The following is an 18,573-nucleotide window of genomic DNA, read 5'->3' as shown; positions in this document are numbered from 1 at the left end:
GGGGAGGGGGGATCTTTGCGAGGTTTATGGCGGCTCAGAGCTTTCACCTGTCAAGACATAATTGAGTGTTATTAACAGCAGGGCTGAAAAATTGAAGAATTACATTTCCAGCCCAAAAGTTGCCTTAATTTTGCATGGAAAAAGAATTACACCTCTGCTCAGAAAATATGCAGTGTCAACCTCCAGCAAACTTTAGGAGCGTAAGCCTTCGGTGAGACACGCAGCAGTTTTTCATGTGTTTGTATATATCGATCAAATTTCTTTTCATTGCCAGCTGCAGAGCCCAGTGGGCACCGCAAACCAGAAAAGCCCTGTATTTCCCATAACAACTGTAAAGATGCTGGGTTAACACAACAGAAACATGACGATGTTACTGATACAGAAAACCATTATTTGTTAAAGAGCGACTGCTGTGAAACTGAGTATGGGATGCTGAGAAGTTGTTTACTGATGACTTCTCTTTGTGTGTGAGGAGTGCAGGATAGACCTCAGGATTAATGCAAGGGTTTTGACCTCAATCAAGGAAATAATTACTGTTGCCCCTCCTCTTGGTGGGCTCCATAATTAGCAAGCAAACCCCCCACAGAAACACAATTAGTCTGAAAACAGAGGTGATTAAAACTATAATTCTTATTGGACTCGTTAACATCTTTTTGGGATGCCTGGAATACTTCATTGAATTTGTGGGGAAATTCAATTCTAGCTCCTTTGTGTGGTTCCCCCAAAATATTTCCTAATAAATTCTCCAGCCAGAATGCACTATACATTATGCCCAGTCTCTGCACCCAGATATCTGTCAAAGCAAATGAGATATGATAATAGAATAGAGGGCATTTGCTTCAAGATAAAAATAAGCCAAGTGTGACTGACTCCATCTTCCTCAAGTAATGAAGAGTATTCATGATTGGCATCACTGATAAAAGCTATGGATCACATAAGCGCGCGTGCACACACACACACACACACGCATATCAAAAGCACATATACTGCAAAGCTGCTCTTTTCTTTCACAGTGTGCTTCAGTGCAATGAATCACCATGTTTCCTATTATATTCTCTCAGAAGAACAAACCCGCACAAATACACTCACACACACACACCAGTGCTGTTATCTGTCATCACTGCTGTTGCCGCTTCAGTCGATACTGATGCAGCACCCACTCATTGTGTGTGTGTGTGTGTATAGGTGTGTGTTTTGTTCAGGAGGTCTTTTGTGATTAAATGGGACTGCAGCAATGAGGGAAGTTTGGTGTTTTTGCATTTTCAGTGCTTTTTAGTCAAAGGAAATGGCTCAATTACAAAACCGCTGAAGCTTATAATAGAGTACTGATTCAGATTCACCACTTTAGAGAGCATTCTCAGCACACAACATGTTTTATACAAAACACTTGTCAGAAGGCTGCTGAAAACTGAGGTCCACTGAAGCATACATTTTGGTCCAATGTGTGAACGTACCAAAACTGTCCAAAATGCTTCCAGCCAGATACTACTTTTTCCATAAAATGTTTCCATTTTACTATATGAGAAACTTAACTTGACTATTTGCAAGTACAGTGCATACAGAATTGTTTTGGTTTAACAATATAACAACTTCCATAGTGATTATGACACAAACGTTAACATAGACTAACTTCCTGATACACACATCTGACAAACTTTTCAGCGTGGGATTTGAGCCAATATGAGCTTTATTGACAGTTTTCATTACTTCTGAAATAAAGAAACCGTTTAATACCTTTAAAAACCATTAGCCCAGCTGACAGTACGTGACAATTCCTTAGCACTTGCAACCTGTTGTGGCTTGGACAATTCGAATTATAGTTCAGTCTACGACTCTGCTATCAACCAATCACAACACACAGCTGGATTTCCGTAGCCAATTACGATGCACGTACACACAGAGCGGGACGCTCCGAATTTAGACACGGAAGTCAGTTGCATTTGTTCAGTGCTACTAAGTCCATTTTCTGTGAATATGGTGCAGAGCGGCTTGTCATTGAGGTAGATTGCAGATTCAAGTGGAGTCATTGCTGGTAATGTAAGCCGAAGACTTGTTTGTAAGTCTGAAATCACAATAACAAGAGCTGGAGGTAAGTTCTGTGTTATTGTGTGTGTGTGTGTGTGTGTGTGTGTGTGTGTGTTCTTCCGTTTTAAACTACTACGGCTACAGACATCATCATGTTACATTTATTCGACTTCATAACTTCATACAGTCTGGAAGTCACTTTGAAAAGTTATGTTAATGTTTGCATAACGTTATTAGTTTTGTTCTATGTGTCGTTAACTTCAAACAGGAAAAAACTGGTAGAGGTGGGGACTAAGTAGCTGCTAACGTAAGCGCTAGCACGTAACGATAACGTCAACGTCACAGCAGTTAAGTCTAACGTTAGCTTTAAAAATCTCAGCTGAGTTTAATGAAGCATCGCTGCTTTATTTTTGGGGCTGCTGTTATAAAGTTACTCAGGCTTAAAAATCTGAGGGACAGTCTGGCTAAATGTAGCTAAACCTTTGCATAATGTTTACTAATTCTGTACTTCAACGTTTTTAAATCATGCTAACTTTAGTTATTTTATTTTGTTAGCCTCACATCAGGCTGCAGCTCCCGTGACAGATGGAAGAACTCTACACTTTGGAGAGGGAAGTAGGAAGAGGCAGCTATGGTGTGGTCTTTGAAGGCCATATGGCCAAAACAGGACAGAGGGTGGCTGTTAAGCGGCTTCCTTGCAGCAATCCTGAATGCATTGAACTCTACCTGCAAGAACTTTGGGCCATGAGATCCACAGCAAGGAACCACGTCAATGTTATTGCACTCCACAGCTGCCTCCTACAGACAGGACCAAGGAGCCTGAAGCCCCTAAAAGCAGGGAAACTGCCACTACGTTTAGTTGAGAGTGTGCTGAAGGGCAGTGTCAGTGCACCACAAAGTGAGGAGGGGAGTAACTCACAGTTTAAGACCCAGAGGAAGACTAACTCTGTCTCTAGACTTCAGGATAGGACCAACACCGTTCAGGTCAGGGCTAAGCTTCAGAACAAGACTGAATCAAATGCATCTGATTCTACAACTCCACAAAGGCCTCATAACAGAGCCAGGAAGAGACCGGCACAGGGGCAGGAGGAGCAGATGGGACACCTACGCTGCTTGGCCCTGTGGCTCGTGATGGAGTACTGCGATGGGGGCGACTTAAATCAGTACCTGCTCTCCAGGCCCCCGGACACACAACGTAACCACAGCGTGGTTCAACAGCTCTGTAGTGCTGTGGCCTTCCTACATAGCCTGGGTATCACCCACCGAGACCTGAAGCCTGATAATGTGCTAGTCTGTGTAACACCGAAGGGCCCTGTGGTGAAGGTAGGAAGATTGTTGTGACAGTGTTCACATCAGATCAAGTGGCATCATCCCAGAGTCGGTATACAACTTAAAAACTAACAGTGTTCAAATTTGACAGCGAGATGTTTATCACATGATAAGCCCATTTTTGTTTCTTTTTCTTCTCCAAATACCGTTTTGATAAGAGTACACATTAAGGCTGCTGAATGTCAAAAACTCAATCTCCCAGAGCCCAAAATGACATTTTCAGGTTGCTTCTTTTGTCCAGCCAACATTCCAAAACCGAAAGACTCTTCATTTACATCAACAACAACATTTACATTATTCATCATAAATGACAAAGAAAAGCACCAAATTCTTACATTTAAGAATCTGGAACAAATGAGCAAATGTTTGACACTTTTGTTTGACTGAATGACTGAAAGTATCAATTGATAATCAGTAGTTTGCAGTTATTTGAATTTCGATCAAGTTACCAATTGGCTCTAGTACACATAAAAATGATGCTCTTCTCTGTGTTGAGCAGTACATTTCTCAGATAATCATTTGGTCCTGCAAATATTCATATATGAGAAGCTGACATCAAAAAGGATTTCGGTGATTTAAGAAACTTTTACATAAGGCATTGGCCTAAAGAAAAATGTCTAAAGTCACACATTTGTAGAAAAATTTTATGCCAATTTAAAGCATACTGTTTTTTTTTTTATTTCCCAATAAATCTTCCTGTCCGTCCTCTAGGTGGCAGACTTTGGACTGAGCAAAATGAGTGATTGTGTGCTAGACGGTGATGTGACCAGGCAACACTTCTCCTCCACCTGTGGCTCTGACTTCTACATGGCTCCAGAGGTGTGGGGTGGACTGACCTACACAGCCCAGGCAGACATCTTCTCACTGGGTGTGATGTTCTGGGCTGTCCTGGAGAGAATCACCTTTGTGGAAGAAGGGACCACGCAGGAACAACTGGGTAAGTCTCCAGAGGAGCGTCAGTAGAGTACTCTAGAGAAAATAGCTGGTGCTTCCCTTCCTAAAAAAGAAAAAAAAAAAAAACCACAGACGATTAACCAAAGCACCAGGCCAGCTGGACTCGTGCAGTGCAGATACAGTCCAACGATACACGTTAATCTGCTGGTATGTGAACAAAGTCAGTGTCTTTGTGCATGTCAGGCAGCGTTGACATGTTGGACAACGCGTCGGCAAAGGCCTGCCGTGTTGAATCCTGCTCACACAAAGCCTGAGTGTGTGCGGTCAGGTGGGTTGATGACGCATCGCACTGAATCGAGTTTGACTGAATTAACTGGCACATATTAAAAAACGTCACATGCTATGTATCATGCATTCATCAACTGTGGATGGTCAGTCGTAAATCTAAATGGCTAAGAGATTAATGATTTATGGTATGCACATTTTGATATGGATTAGTGTAACTCTGTCTCTTATAATGCAAGCTGATGGGATGTAATTCAACTGTTGCTGGCAGCATGTGAGATATCGTTTTTTTTTTTTAATAATCTGGCATTGTTATTATTAGTTGTTTTATTACTATTTTTTTCTCCTCTTCTTCCTCACATTCAGTTCCTTACTCTTTGCTTTTAACAAGATAAGCCTACATTCATGATGATCAGTTACACTGTGATGGTAATGCAGAAATGCAGATGTGTGGGTATTCAGGGTTTTCCTGAGGTTTCTGGGGCGCTTTAGGTGTTGTGCTTGGGTTGGGCGGCGGGATCCTTTCCATCCTTGTTGCACTGTGTGCCAGAACAAATTAAATCACACAATAACATCATTTAAACAAGGCTTACAGTGAAGGGATTTGAACTGCGATTTTTTTTTTCATCCTCCCAAAGTCAGAGTGAAGCCAATAAGCGGTTGAAGGATTTTATCTTCATCTTACCCACAGAATTATCAGCTTCCTTCTTTATCAGTACTGTAACATTTGAAGAGTTCTTTTAAATGTTTTTTTTTTTAAAGATTAAATTCAGAACAGGATTCAAAATGATTTATACTGTACAACTCAGTATTGTTTCTAGAGCAGCAATAGTAAAACTTTCCAACAGCACATTTTCTGTGTAGATGCAGTAATATGTTTGTCTCAACCAGCAGCTACTTTTACAATAATTTGCCAAATGTAAAGATTTGTGGCAAACTAAGAAACAGTTATGCTACAAACGGGCAGTTTTCAATTTAGCTTTGTAACAATTCACTGTTAGCTCAGCAAGCGTGCTGTGGCTGTTTAAAACAACAAGTGTGGACAATGCAGGTGAAAATATACTACTTTTCATTATTTGTCTTTGTTGTAAATTTCTTGTAATTGTATACAACTTTGACGTAGTCACTTGGACCCATAAAGTCTGCAAAGCTGGTCATTTCAATATGAGCAAGTAGAAGCACTTTGTAAAGCATTCCAGTATAGCTCTGCAGAACTGCAGACGCATTTAGATTTTAATCTCTCTTTTTTTTTTTTTAATGTCCTATTTCCTGTCAGAAACCCCATGTGGCCACAGGATGAGAAAGCATCTTAATGGACACAGGACTCGGTTCTGCTCTGCACTGCACTGTCAGAGAGTAATGAAGTGGCTGTAATACAGATGTCTCATTTTATTCACCAAAAAAATGGGTCCGGCCAGAGCCGACCTGGAGGCAGGGGGATATGAGCCATTATCCCCAAGTTTAGTCCCCGAGAACCTCCCTGAGTCACTGATACTCCATTAGGCTGAATGAAATGGTTATGATTGGAGGGAGAGAGGAGTTCCAGTGGATTCAAATAAAAAAAAAAAGGCAAAATGGAATTTAGCAGCCCTGATCACAATCCTCTTTGTCAGTGAGAAAATGGGGAGAGGCAGCTGGAGGCTTTTCACAGAAAGAAAAAAAAAAAAAGGTCCATTATTTGACTTTATCCACTCTCAAGACTCACACTCACACAGTTACTTGACTGGGCAGGGGAGCGAGCATAGAGAATATACTCCGGGTCCTTGCTGAAGCCCAGTGCTGGAAGAGACACTGGCTTCTGCTGAGTCTGGTTAGACAGCAGGCCAGTCTTACACTTGACTGTTCACCTCAAGGGTTTAAGTCAGGTTTCGGTGTTAGTCATGAGTAAAAGACTTGATTTGCATGATAGATGTGCTACTAAGAGTCCTCCATTAAACTTCATCTAAAATCCGTAAAAAGCTTGTGATTAAGTTACCATTGATGCATTTTAATTACTTTTCATAGATAATCCTCATTTCATTTTTTGGGGTGGTTGTACATTTTAGGGATGCAATTTAGGATTTTTTTCTCATTTTTTCTTATTAATCTACTAATTTCATTCAATTCATCATTTGGTTTAGAAAATGTCAAATAAAGACAGAAGTTTTATCTTTATCTTTATCTTTAATTTATTTCTATCTTAATTATTCAGATCAGCAGCCAAAACCCCCAAGGATGAATTCCTTAATGGATTGAAAGGTAGAAGAGGAAGCTCATCTTGGTACTTCAACTTTGCCCCAACTTTGTATCACATACTATCACCTTTACAGTTTACGTACTGTTTGCAGCTTATTAACATCAGTCTGATTAGTATGATGTGACGGCAACATACGTGGGGTTAGAAAATTACTGGGTTTAGTAATTAAATTACAATGTTACAGCAGCAAACAGGACAGGAAATATCAACGGTGAGCTACTACAGAGTAAGTCACATTCTGTTCAGGTCAATGTGATGCCTTCACTTTCGATACAGGACGCTTAAGTGCATGTCCACTTGTAATCAGGCAAGTGTCCCTGTTATGGAAAATGTCAACATGCAGAACTCTTAAGTACACACTTTATACTGCTTTACAGCAGCGTTCAGTGCCAACGGTGTCCCACAAATCAGACCCGCCACATAAGACATGTCCGGTTTTGGCTTTAATGTAAATATAAATAGGTTAACTGTCTGACATTCATCAAGAAATGCACGTAAACTTTGTGTTTTTTTTGGTTTACATACAGTTTTGGCCAAATTGAAGATGTTTAGTACAAAATAATGAAAATGTCTCCTTTAAGTCGATGTTTATAATTGAGTAATGTCCCAAACTGTCAACATAATAATTACCACATTTAAGTGGGGTTCTCTCTTTCATTTATTTAAACAACACAGTGTATTGACTTTTATTTGTAGGATACAGCCTCAGCTTCATACTGAGTGTTGGATAGATAGATAGCTACTTTGTTGATCCCGAGGGAAATTCAAGAGTGTTGTGTTATTTATTGTTAGATTGTTATTGTTAGATAACAGTACAGTTGCATTTTAACAACAATGCATTCTGACTCAGGGTGTCCCAGTGTGTTCTCAAAATCTTCCACACGCTTTTGATCTTAAGTGCACTTGGGCTCTGTTAGCGATTACTAGAAATATGTCACACCAGTAGGCAGTCGACTGTTTGCAAATACATGTGTGACCCACAATCACTGAGATCAAGTGGCTCCCTGCAGTGTCAGTGCTGCTGCAGTCAGTCAGGAACCTTCCGCAGGATGACTCAGTTGTGTTTTCCCCTGTGTTTCCTCTTTAGGTGCCTATGTGTGTAAGGGTCGCTCAGGTTGGTTGATGCCACTGGGGGAAGCTTTGTGGGAGAACGCCGAGCTCCAGCTCTGCATCCCTATGAAGTTTAAGAGGGCGCCCCCGCTGCCACCCCCTCCCGGTCCAGCCATGTGCTCCCTGCTTTTAGACATGCTTGCCTCAAACCCGGATGCCCGTCCTCCGGCAGACCAGCTGGAGGCCAGAGTGCACTCTGCTCTGAAAGAGGACTCCCACTGACAGCAAGTGGGCTAAAGAGACCGTAATGGCTATAACCACTATTGCCAATACATGGATATACGAGTGTGGACCTCCTGACTGCAGTGCTCCCTACATGTGTAAGCAATAGCCACTTTAATGCCACAGGGAAGTGGGGAAAAGAAATATGTATGATTATCTGGGATTACAGGTGCTATTTTCGTCACAGAAACAGAAGCTCAGTTCATAAACTGTGTAGGAAACCACATCAAGGGAAAATGAATGATATGGGGGAGTCCATATAGAGATCTAGTGGGACTTACTCAGGCTGTATTATAATGTAAGCACCATGCTGTTGCCTAGACCTTGAATGCTTGACATAGAAAATCAATTTTAGTGTGTGTGTATATATGATTGAAATGAAATGCAGGGGCTCACTGCTGCTGCTTCCTGTTTAAGTCTGGAGTGTTCCTGGTGATTCCCTGTGTTCGTGGCTTTATTTTGGGTATTAATGTTTTACTTTTTACTTGTTGAAAAATGTAGCTAGAATTTTAATATTTTATGCTTATTATATTCTTCAAATATTTCCACCACAGATCAAGGGTAACATGGATCTGTCAGGTCACTGGGCCTTAAATATGTCTTAAATATGTAAAATGGCCCATAAATAGAAACATTTGGCCATAGTAATGCAATCCAGTGCAGTAGTCATGTAATAAATAAATAAATTAAAAAAAATAATAATGTCACCATTAAGTAAGTGTTGTATTGACTCTATCAGCCACAGGCATCTATTCAGTGCTGTGGTAATGATGTTGTAATTTGTGGTGTGTTTTTTTTTTCTCTCCAAATAAATGGACCACCACAAAGTACAGCTTCACATATGTACAACAGAGCTAATATACAAACAGCTAAATCATAAGCTTCTTAAACTAAAAAAATGTAAATATACTAGAATTTATTTCAGGGCTAACATTGTACAAGTTTGTATCTTCCTGCTTTTTGTGTATTTAAATTTTTAATACTTCTTCAGAGAAACTGCTCTATGACATATTTGCTTTTCACATGAAATATAACTTGACCTGAGAATGTATATTTGTTATTCTGAAAAAACAAAAAAAAAATGATTTGCTCAGGTCACCAGAGTCAGCAATGTTTTAGGATGTTGCTTCTTTTTTCTTTCTTTCTTTTTTTTTTTTTTAAGTTTAGAAGTTTTTGAAAGTTAAGTCAAACTTTTGTCACTGTGAGCATTTTTGTGATGTCTGCACTGAAAACTGAAAGATCTGGCAGCATGTGGCTCACAGTGACTAACGATCACTAATATACCATCCTCTCATGAACAGGAAATTAAAGCCAGGCATTAGGAATGTAGCTGATCATATCCATGCTGAGTCCACAGTATTTATTACGGGTCATCAGTCTTAGTCATTGACAATATATATTAGATGACTGACTTATTTCAGAAGTTCACATTCCTGGAAAAAAAATGGGTATGTATCATAACATGAACTGTGTCCAGAAACACTCTTTAAATTTAATAAAGATCAAATTGTAACATGACTGAATGTAAAATTCATTGCAGTTTTGCTGAAGTGGATCGTTATAATGATAAAAAAAAAAAAAAAAAGGCGACCATCCCGAGTGCAGCAGCGTGTGATGCAGACATCAGAGGGACAGGTGGAGATTTAAACTAGTCTCACCTAATCTCTCTCTGCTCCCAGCTTGGTGAGGCCATCTCTGACAGATCTGGGTCCTTTACTGGGGTGAGCGACTCCTCACGCTCTGCTGACCGGCCAATAGCTCGCTCACATGACCTTTGACCTCCCCACTTCTCAAGGGAGTTGAGAGAATTTGATTATACAGTTTTAGGGTTGGAACAAATATAGAGGGAAAATGTCTGTCCAAATCATGATTGGCATATTTGGGTATTGAGACATTTGGGAGATTACATAGGTTGAGAGTCCATAATGTAGTACTTGTATACCCACACACACATTTGTCAGTCCTGACCATGAGGTGATACTCTCTTAGCACAACTTCATTGTTTGGTCCTTAAGTGCATACATAAGTAGAAAACCCCTTGCCAGGCCATGACACGGTCTGGAATTGTCTTGTGTAGGCACTGATTTGGATATTTAGAATATGTTCATAAAAATCCACCTCTAAAGTTGTGTGAAATACATTACTAATTTAAAATCTACCACTGCGCTCTGTGAAACATCACTATTGACATTGGTGTATGCAGCTAGTTGGTGGTGGGAATGTTTAATGAGTGAGTAAAGTTAACAAGTGCTGGCAGTTTGTTAATCCGCAAAAACGCTTGTGAAGTGCGTGTTTAATAATGTATGGTTTCTGAATGACAAATATAATACATAGCTCAAGAGAGTGGCAGGCCGTAATTGTACTGGGTGTAGGCTCTGCACCAAAGCGTTTGACATTAGTAACATGGAGAAGTGTCTCTGGTCAGCTATGCTAAAGAGAAAAAGCCTCAAGACGACCAAAAGGCCGCTTAACAGTCTGCCAGTGGAAATGCCTTGTGGCAACAGTTTGTTGAAGGCCCTTTTCTGTTACAGCATGTCTGTGTCCCAGTGCACAAAGCAAAGTCCATAAAGACATGGTTGGACCTCCACCCCATCAAACACCTTTAGGATGAACTGGAATGGAGACTGCGAACCAGGTCTGTTGGTCCTACATCAGTGCCTGACCCATTCTGTTGCCACATCCAATAATCTACTAACATCAGAAGTAACGTGGACACTGAAGACAATGTACCTGTGTGCTAATACAGGTGAGCTTTTTAGAGCAGTGTTTCTTGAGAGTGGAATAGCAGCTAAATTGAATTGTGGGAAATTGAAAGGTGTGTATCTCTCCACATGGAATTGTATCCTACATCAAATTGTTTGCTGTCAGAGAGGTATCCATGCCATTCAGTGATGTTCAAGAAAAGCTCTCCAACTCAAAGGGATGGACCTGCACATCCTCACTTGGAATGGACAGAATGGTTTGGAATAAGAGTGTTGTGCCCTAGTTATGTCATTTCAGCAAGATGGAAAGGTCATGGAAATGCTTTGAAAATGCATTGGTAAAAATGTGAGAACCCTGTACGTGAAGCAATCATAACATTTAAAGTCCTAAAAGATTTATGTGTTGCCAACTTGATTTGCTAACTTTCCTGCTGATCCTCTTGTTCTCCTCTAGCTGAACTGTAGAATGCATTTTACGCAGAATGAGTGCCGTGGATCCGCTCCCCCATTTCTCACAATTGGATTCACATTTGGAAGGGATCAATTTACAGTCTGTATGGACAGGAGGAGTGATTACAGTGACTAGTAACTCTTTCAGTGTACATATGTGAGAACTGTATTGAGACAGACCTGACCATTTTTGATCTCATGACAGTGCTTAGTGTGACATGATGATTTCCCAAAAATTAAAAGGGACCATTCCCCTCAAAATCAAAAATATAAACTCAAACCTCTCTTGGCGTCCATTAATACATGCACATTTCCTTCTGTGCAGTGCTACAGTGTAGTTGGGTAGAAAGTTGTTCGTACATAAGATAAGATAATCCTTTATTAGTCCCATAACTGGGAAATTACATGAAACTGTTCACAGCAGGGTCTGTTGATTATCTTGTGTCAGGCTACATTTAAAGCCTGGTGGTAGCTACTTTGAGCTAAATGCTAACATGCTAATGCTCAGCAGATAGTGTATGTTGTGTCCATGTACACTGCTTAAGTTAAGTGTGCTAGTATCCTAACATTCCCTAATTTGCATTAAACACAAAGTACAGCTCAGACTGATGGGAATGTTACTAGAAGTAGTTGTGCATGCGTTTGGCACATTCAAATTTTGATTGGATGATGGTGCTAGCTGTCGGAGGATCAATAACGTCAGTTAGATCCATCCTTTGGGTATCATGAGTGTTTGCGTAAAATTTCATGGCAAGCCTTTAAAGTGTTATTGAGATAATCTGACTGACTTTGCTAAATGTTGACATAAGTAATTCCAAGCAGTGTTATAAACAAACACGATGAACTTAATCTTTGATACACGATTTGTGTACATTACACACTGGCCGTGATGCACAGGGTCCAGAACTAATATGGATATTATGAGCAATTATTTCATTGTAACACTACTATTTGGAGTCTGCACCTCTAGGAATATTAATATGTATGTATTTTTTTTACTGCATGTATAATTAATTACATAAAACTGGTGACTACTACTTCAAGTATCTATTCCAGTCTTTATAAACTTCTGCAAACTAGGGCTGATGATCCATTATTTACAACAATGGACTGAAATCAGATAATATATGCACTTGTGGAGGAGTAGAAAATGTGCAACATCAACACACCTACATCCTTTTTCTCTTATTCTACTCAGATAACTGTTGTAGACGGCTCCTGTAACCTTCAGTTCAGCAGTGTTTAACTGAACTTGCTACACTTCTGCTCATGTTGCACTGACGATTAGACCAGCCTCTGCCTCCTCTATGGCACAAATCAGCTCAGCACAGACTCAGCGAGTCCGAGCGGAGGGAAAAGTCCTTTCAGATTTCACAACTGATAGCAGGAGTGAGCGAGCGTGGAGAGAAAGCCTGAGTGTGTCCCATTACTCAATGCGTCAGAACTGCAACACCAACACACAGCACAGCGCAGTCACGACACAGGGGCGGCATCCAGGAAATTACGCATGGCCGTTCAGCTTCAATCGCCCCTTGCAGTTGGAATCTATATGAGACATAGGTCGCCACATGAGCCTTTGGCACTTTATTGCTAGCTATTTCTCAAATGACAAACCCTTTCCAGTAACAGTGTGGCTGAACGCAGCATTTGGTCAGTGTTCAATAGACAGGTAACTGATGGAGATGTAATTGGAAAGGCTGCATCAAATGAGCCAGTAAAACACTCTCATAGGGCAATTATCAGGGGTCTCCAGCTAGGGCTGGCACCCTTGACACCAGGGAATACATTACAGGAGCCACTCTTGAGATGTGACCTTTCTTTGAAGACTAAAACCTTTTTGCCTATTCTGTCATTTAGGTTTAATTACTGAAAAGTGTTGCAGAGATTTCTGCAGCAGCAAGAACTTCCCTCACAAAGCAGGACACAAATAGAAACAGAAATACACTTTATTCCTTGAGAACTCATCACGTGATGTATGCAACATCTGTAATTTACCAGAAAACATGAAGCCCAAGAATGCATGACAGAAAAACACGAAATAGGATTAACTGTGTGGTTTTAAAAAAGCAATTTATGTAACTAATATTCAATTTCCTGCCCTACAAATTAAAATCAAGCAATTACACAACAGCTGCCCAGCAAGGACACTTTCCACTGTTCATTCATCCACTGCCAACCATTAATGAACGCTTGACTCATAATGGGTTTTTCCATTTAATTGCAACATAAATATGATTAACTCAAACCGTGATGCTAAACTGGTTTCTCATCCCAGACGGACACACAAACATTATTTAGGGGATACCTCGATATTCAGACAACATTTGGGTAGAATTAAAAACGTATCCTTATCGGTCCTCGTCAGACTGGATGAGGCTGCTTGCTGAAACAGTTCACCGGCAAGGCACTGGTGGCACCCCATTTTTATTATAGTGAAAAACTAAAAATACCAACATGCTTTTGTTTGTTTGTTTATGTTTATGTTTAGGGAAAGTGGCAGACTAAAATTTTTTAAAAATAATTCTTTTATGCTAGCAGTACAGAAGAGTTTTATCTAAAAGCCTCATTCACAAGATGCTCTGGCCTCATCCCAAATAACTTTATTCCTTTCATCCTCTCGCACCGTCTCCTTATCTGCATAACGAGGAGCAGATGCAACAGCAATGCCCGGAGTGCAGATAAAAAGCAGGGACCGACAGAAAACCCCAACCATTATCTCCTCTGATGTTACAAACACAAAAAAGATTCTCCAAGCAAACTCCAGAAACTGTGTCCAGAGAACATTGTCCTGATAAATAAGATAAGGTGTGTGTGTGTGTGTGTGTGTGTAGCCACTGTGAAGATAAAAACATTATCCAGGTTCAGTCCATTCCAGGTCCATACAGGTTCTTCACCATATATGGTCCCTCCAACTCATAGCCCATCTTCCTGTAGTAGTTCCTTGTTCCTACGCCTGCAACACACACACACACACACACCAGAGAAGGTGCTCAGTGAAGGAGAAGGAGGGGAATAAAACAAACACTGGTGGAAAAACTCCTAACACTGCTGCTTTACATCTTGTTGATCCTTGTGGTGACTTCTTGTCACATGCAGTGATGATGATGTTAGCAGCCAATAGTAGCTGCCTATATAGACTGTCTGTATTTGTGTATACATCAGTTGATAAGTGGCAAGTAATTGTGTTTGTGTTTGAGTCACCACTACATAGTTTGTTCACCACAGAGCTCTGACAAGTTTATTTTTGCACTTGTAAATGACATAATGGTTCTTTAGTAACCAAATTTAAAGATGCCCTCCAGACTTGTACTAAGGCACATATAAACTTCTCTAATGTGTGTCTGAGATGGTTTTTGCTGGAAAAAAAATAGAATTACCACATTAAAACGCCACCTACTTCTTTTCCCTCCTTAGAAAATCCAGAATATATGAATATGAAAATAAAACACAGTTTTGACTGAAGGGGAACCTCAGGGGATCAATACCAAAAATGTTTATGCATTAGGCCTTATATTCTGACAGCACAATAACCAGTTGAAGTATTTCTTTTAAATGCAACTCCTTTACATTTATACAAATTATGACTGAAATATCATTATACTGATGTAATTACATGAAGTGCTCAACCAAACCTTTTTATTTTCATTTGCTTCACTATTATGCACTGACAAATGCATGAAAATAAAGTTTCCTAATGCTTAGTGCACACATGTGATACGATTCTGATGTGTGATTTTGTTTTGTGTCTCACCTGAGATAACAGCCAATTTGCTGGAGCCGTGTTCATCTCTGGCAATTCTCTCTGCCTCCTCCATCAGCATCATACCAAAGCCCTGAACAAGGAGAGAAGCGAGCAGATACACAGAGTTACTTTGTGAAGTTATTTTTTAAACACTCAAGAAACAATTAATCTCGTTCTTAAAACTTTTCTAGTGTTATGTGGGCCAAAGAAAATACAGGCCAGGAGTGATGTCACACAGAGTCAAAGAAAACCAATCAAATTCACAGCTGGAGAAGGAATCTGGGTATGGGTTTTGGGTATGTACTTTATATGTAGTGTCTGTGCATGTGCGTGTGAAAGATAACCACCTGATGCTGGAACTTGCTGGGATCTCGGCTGCTGACGGGAACGACGCTGCCATAAACGTGCAGCTCGCGGACAATGGACGTGCCTCCTTTCAGCTCTGGACGGAAGGACTGTGGGGAGCAACGACGCAGACGCAGCAGGCCAATCAGGATGTCCTGCTCTGGGTCTTCGTAGGACAGGAAGGTCTCCCAGCCTCCGTTAGCCACATAGTCCCTCCGCACCAGCTCCACCTGAGCACATGCCCATCTTTGTTAGTGAGTGGTTGTACAAAAAACACACACTATTTAGTAAATGATCCTATTAAGGTGAATGTACATCTCCACAACTCTGTCCGTTACCTGGTAAGGTCGGACTTTGTGGTGGATCTCCTGGATGCCCACTTCTCTGGTTCTCACATCTCGACACTGTACACGGAGAAACATCCAGATACCGGAACAGTTTAGTTTAGAACCTCAAAATGAAGAATCTAATGTTTCTATCAACTTAAAGGCTAAAACGAGCGTATATAAAGCTAAATTCCAGTACTTTTAATGGTTGCCATTTCTCAGCAATTGGTAAATACTTCTCAATGAAGTCATTTTCATTGTTAGCGGCAGAGTCCGCCAATCCTGCACTAGATACAAATTTCCATTTCCATTTGCATGCACAAGGATTCATAGAAAATGATGCAGCATGTAATCCAGTGTTATAGTTACTGTAATTTTATCAGTTTGAAATCTGTCAGGGAGTAACAGAGCAGTCAGGAGAAGCCGCACTGATTGGTGAAGACCCCCGAAAGCTTACTGTATTGAGTCAACCCAATCTACTGTGACTTGATGTTGTGTGGAAAAATACTTGCAGCAATACTTGTGCAGCACGAATTCAGACTGTGGTTGCTCATGGCATGGCAGATAAGTAACTGACTTTTGTTGTTAAAACCAATGACATGGACTACAGTACGGGGAGCTGACTTGTAGTCGTTCTTTTACAGTCAGTGATTAAAGCTTTGCAGGTTTGTTTGGCTGCACTGTAATGTAGCTGCTCAAGGAATCTTTGCCGCTCCAAGAATTCTGGGATCTGTAGTATTAAACTGTACTTGCTGTTACATCAATAACCCCGGGTGCTGCATTAGCGGGAGGCCAGTCTGAAAAAGTTCTGAAAAGAGTTGGGAAACTAGACTGAATAATTCAAACTCAGCACAAGATACAGTCTGGTGGAAATGAAGTGCAATATGGGGCACAAAATGCAACACATCTATGAGATGGCTGTCTGTGCTAAAAACAAAGGATCAGACTATAAAAAGAGATTTTGTAAGTTGTCATGAATGTTAATAATAAATGATGCAAGAAAAATGTACTGAGTAAACAGAAGGTTGTTCTCACAGCAGTGGAGGAATAAAGAGCAAAGTTGCCACTGATTTTAATGTGATGTTATTTCAGCCTGACGGTCAATAAACACCTTGATTGTTTCTAACTGGAGGCTTTTTACCCCATAGGTGTTTTCTGATGAACAGTCAGTCTGAGTCGTTTAATCCTGAGGCTTTTCTGATGGAAGTTAGTAAGGGGTCTTCTGCTCCATGTGTTGTCCTGGTGAACCTGGTGCACCCTGGCCTGGTGCTTTCAGGCTGCATGAACTCGTCTTCATTGACTTTCTTCATAAATTCTGTAAATGTTGGGAGGTGTGTGGAAGGGGCGGTTCTCCAATGCTACACTCCAACAGTTCTAAACTATACACAGCAGATTCTTTAACATGTCATCTTAATCTGTCTGAGCAATCTATGCAAATGATTCAGTCAGCATTTGCCTGTTGGCAGTTGTTGTTGGAATTGTACAGTACTCCTTTGGATCGCATCCCAGCTGGAAAAGTCTGTTAGCTTCCATGCTTGAAATAGGCTGACGTGGTGTTTTTTAATGTATTATGAGAGGCCTTTGAGTCTCACCTCAGTGCCCATATCCTTCATCCTGGCCAGTGCCAGCTCTCTGAGGTTTCCATGCTCTACTCCAGAGCTCACCAGCGGCATGGGGATGTCCCTGATGGGTGGTACACGAGCAGGAAGGAGGGAAAACACACATTATATATAAAAGAATGGAAAAATAGCTTTAAAATGGGATGGGATGCAACCACATGAATATAAATGTATAACTTGATCTATACATCCTAATTTAATTCAATTTAATTTGTTACATATTGGTGAATATTTCATATCGCATTCAGGACTTTTTGGCATCTGTTTTATTGAGATAGTGACAGCTGGAGAGAGAGACAAGATGACAAGCAGCAAAGGGCCCAGGTCTTTTTTTCAGATAACCTGCTGCTAATTGTATTTAATTGCATTTTAAAGCCTTCTTACGTGAAGAACTAAGTTAAAACCTTTAAATCATTTTGATGGCTTGGTCATATATAGGACATTTCTGTTGTAAGGCTTTCAATCTGTTCTAGATTTAGTGATTGAACAGGTTTAGTTTCCAAGCTTAAAGCTGCATCATAAGCGTTTTGACCACTAGATGGCAGCAAGACTGTCCGATGTTTTTCTCAGAATTCCTTTATTAATCCCTGGAGGGAAATTCTTGAAATCCCTGGAGGGAAATTCTTGAAACACAGCGCTCATCAGGCTTAGTAATTTTAACACTACCAGCAGCTGTTTGTGAGAGGCACAAACTGGAGCTCAGGTCATATGCCAACAAGAATGTGTTTTTGTGTGCAGTGTGGAGTTCCTCTTCAGAAGCTTTAATCTACTGTTACCTGTGTCCAACTATCACCACCGGAACCATTAACTGTCTCACCTCTGTACCCGGTAGACTCGTGTCCAGGGTGGTACCAGCGCCAGGATTCTGGCCACCAGGTCCACGAGGTCACTGGGCGTGTAGCTCTTGTACCGGCCGGTCTTCCACAGCTCGTACAGACCCGTGCCTCGTATCACCAGCGTTGGGTATAGTTTCAAACCATCAGGCCTGAATGCCGGATTCTCAAAAAACTCCTGTAAGAAACACACAGATCCATGTTAGACCTTCAAGTGAGAATCAGACTTCTCATTCGTCTTCTAAAATGCCATTTCTGACACTAATTTAACACATTTAAGTATTTCAGCATGAAGAGCAACACTGAATGAATTTATTCGATATTATCTGATTTACCATATTTTATGATGGACTGAAGGGTTATTTCACGCTTCCGTATCTGCAGTATTAAATCAGACTTTAATGCGATCAGATAGTTAGCTTCTGTAAACTGAGAAAAAGGTGGGAAAAGTATAA

The 18,573-nt window shown here is 40.6% G+C and overlaps 2 protein-coding genes across 3 annotated transcripts in view; one reads left to right on the top strand and one right to left on the bottom strand.

Moving 5' to 3' along the window:
- The first annotated feature begins 1,888 nt into the window (after positions 1-1,888).
- si:ch211-63o20.7 (Serine/threonine-protein kinase pdik1l-B-like) lies at positions 1,889-9,619 on the top strand. Its single transcript, XM_046373182.1, has 4 exons — positions 1,889-2,089; positions 2,581-3,348; positions 4,066-4,291; positions 7,857-9,619. The coding sequence occupies exons 2-4, from the start codon at positions 2,611-2,613 to the stop codon at positions 8,099-8,101; spliced, it is 1,209 nt and encodes a 402-aa protein (XP_046229138.1). The 5' UTR covers positions 1,889-2,089; positions 2,581-2,610; the 3' UTR covers positions 8,102-9,619.
- The window catches only part of elp3 (elongator acetyltransferase complex subunit 3), a 28,252-nt gene continuing 11,802 nt past the window's right edge, over positions 2,124-18,573 (bottom strand). The window contains exons 10-16 of one of the 2 annotated variants that reach the window (XR_006841649.1): positions 18,103-18,296; positions 17,259-17,349; positions 15,679-15,744; positions 15,343-15,570; positions 15,005-15,086; positions 14,059-14,206; positions 2,124-2,140 (exon numbers count right to left, since the gene is read on the bottom strand). Coding sequence is in view for 1 of the 2 variants with exons in the window: in XM_046373175.1 (XP_046229131.1) it covers positions 14,115-14,206; positions 15,005-15,086; positions 15,343-15,570; positions 15,679-15,744; positions 17,259-17,349; positions 18,103-18,296 (753 nt within the window). In the remaining variant the exon portion in view is untranslated. Of the gene's footprint in view, positions 2,141-13,181; positions 14,207-15,004; positions 15,087-15,342; positions 15,571-15,678; positions 15,745-17,258; positions 17,350-18,102; positions 18,297-18,573 lie in introns of those variants that run through there. The other variant, XM_046373175.1, reaches the window with a different exon arrangement.

The sequence above is a fragment of the Scatophagus argus genome, chromosome 19 (genome assembly GCF_020382885.2).
Source record: "Scatophagus argus isolate fScaArg1 chromosome 19, fScaArg1.pri, whole genome shotgun sequence".
Taxonomy (NCBI): domain Eukaryota; kingdom Metazoa; phylum Chordata; class Actinopteri; family Scatophagidae; genus Scatophagus; species Scatophagus argus.
The sequence above is the reverse complement of the archived record's forward strand: the minus strand, read 5'-3'. Positions and strand labels throughout refer to the sequence as shown.

Coding starts and splice junctions, on each gene's coding strand:
- si:ch211-63o20.7 (XM_046373182.1), top strand. CDS start 2,611: ATGGAAGAACTCTACACTTTGGAGAGGGAAGTAGGAAGAGGCAGCTAT. Junction 3,349..4,065: donor CGAAGGGCCCTGTGGTGAAG/GTAGGAAGATTG, acceptor TCCGTCCTCTAG/GTGGCAGACTTTGGACTGAG. Junction 4,292..7,856: donor GACCACGCAGGAACAACTGG/GTAAGTCTCCAG, acceptor TTTCCTCTTTAG/GTGCCTATGTGTGTAAGGGT.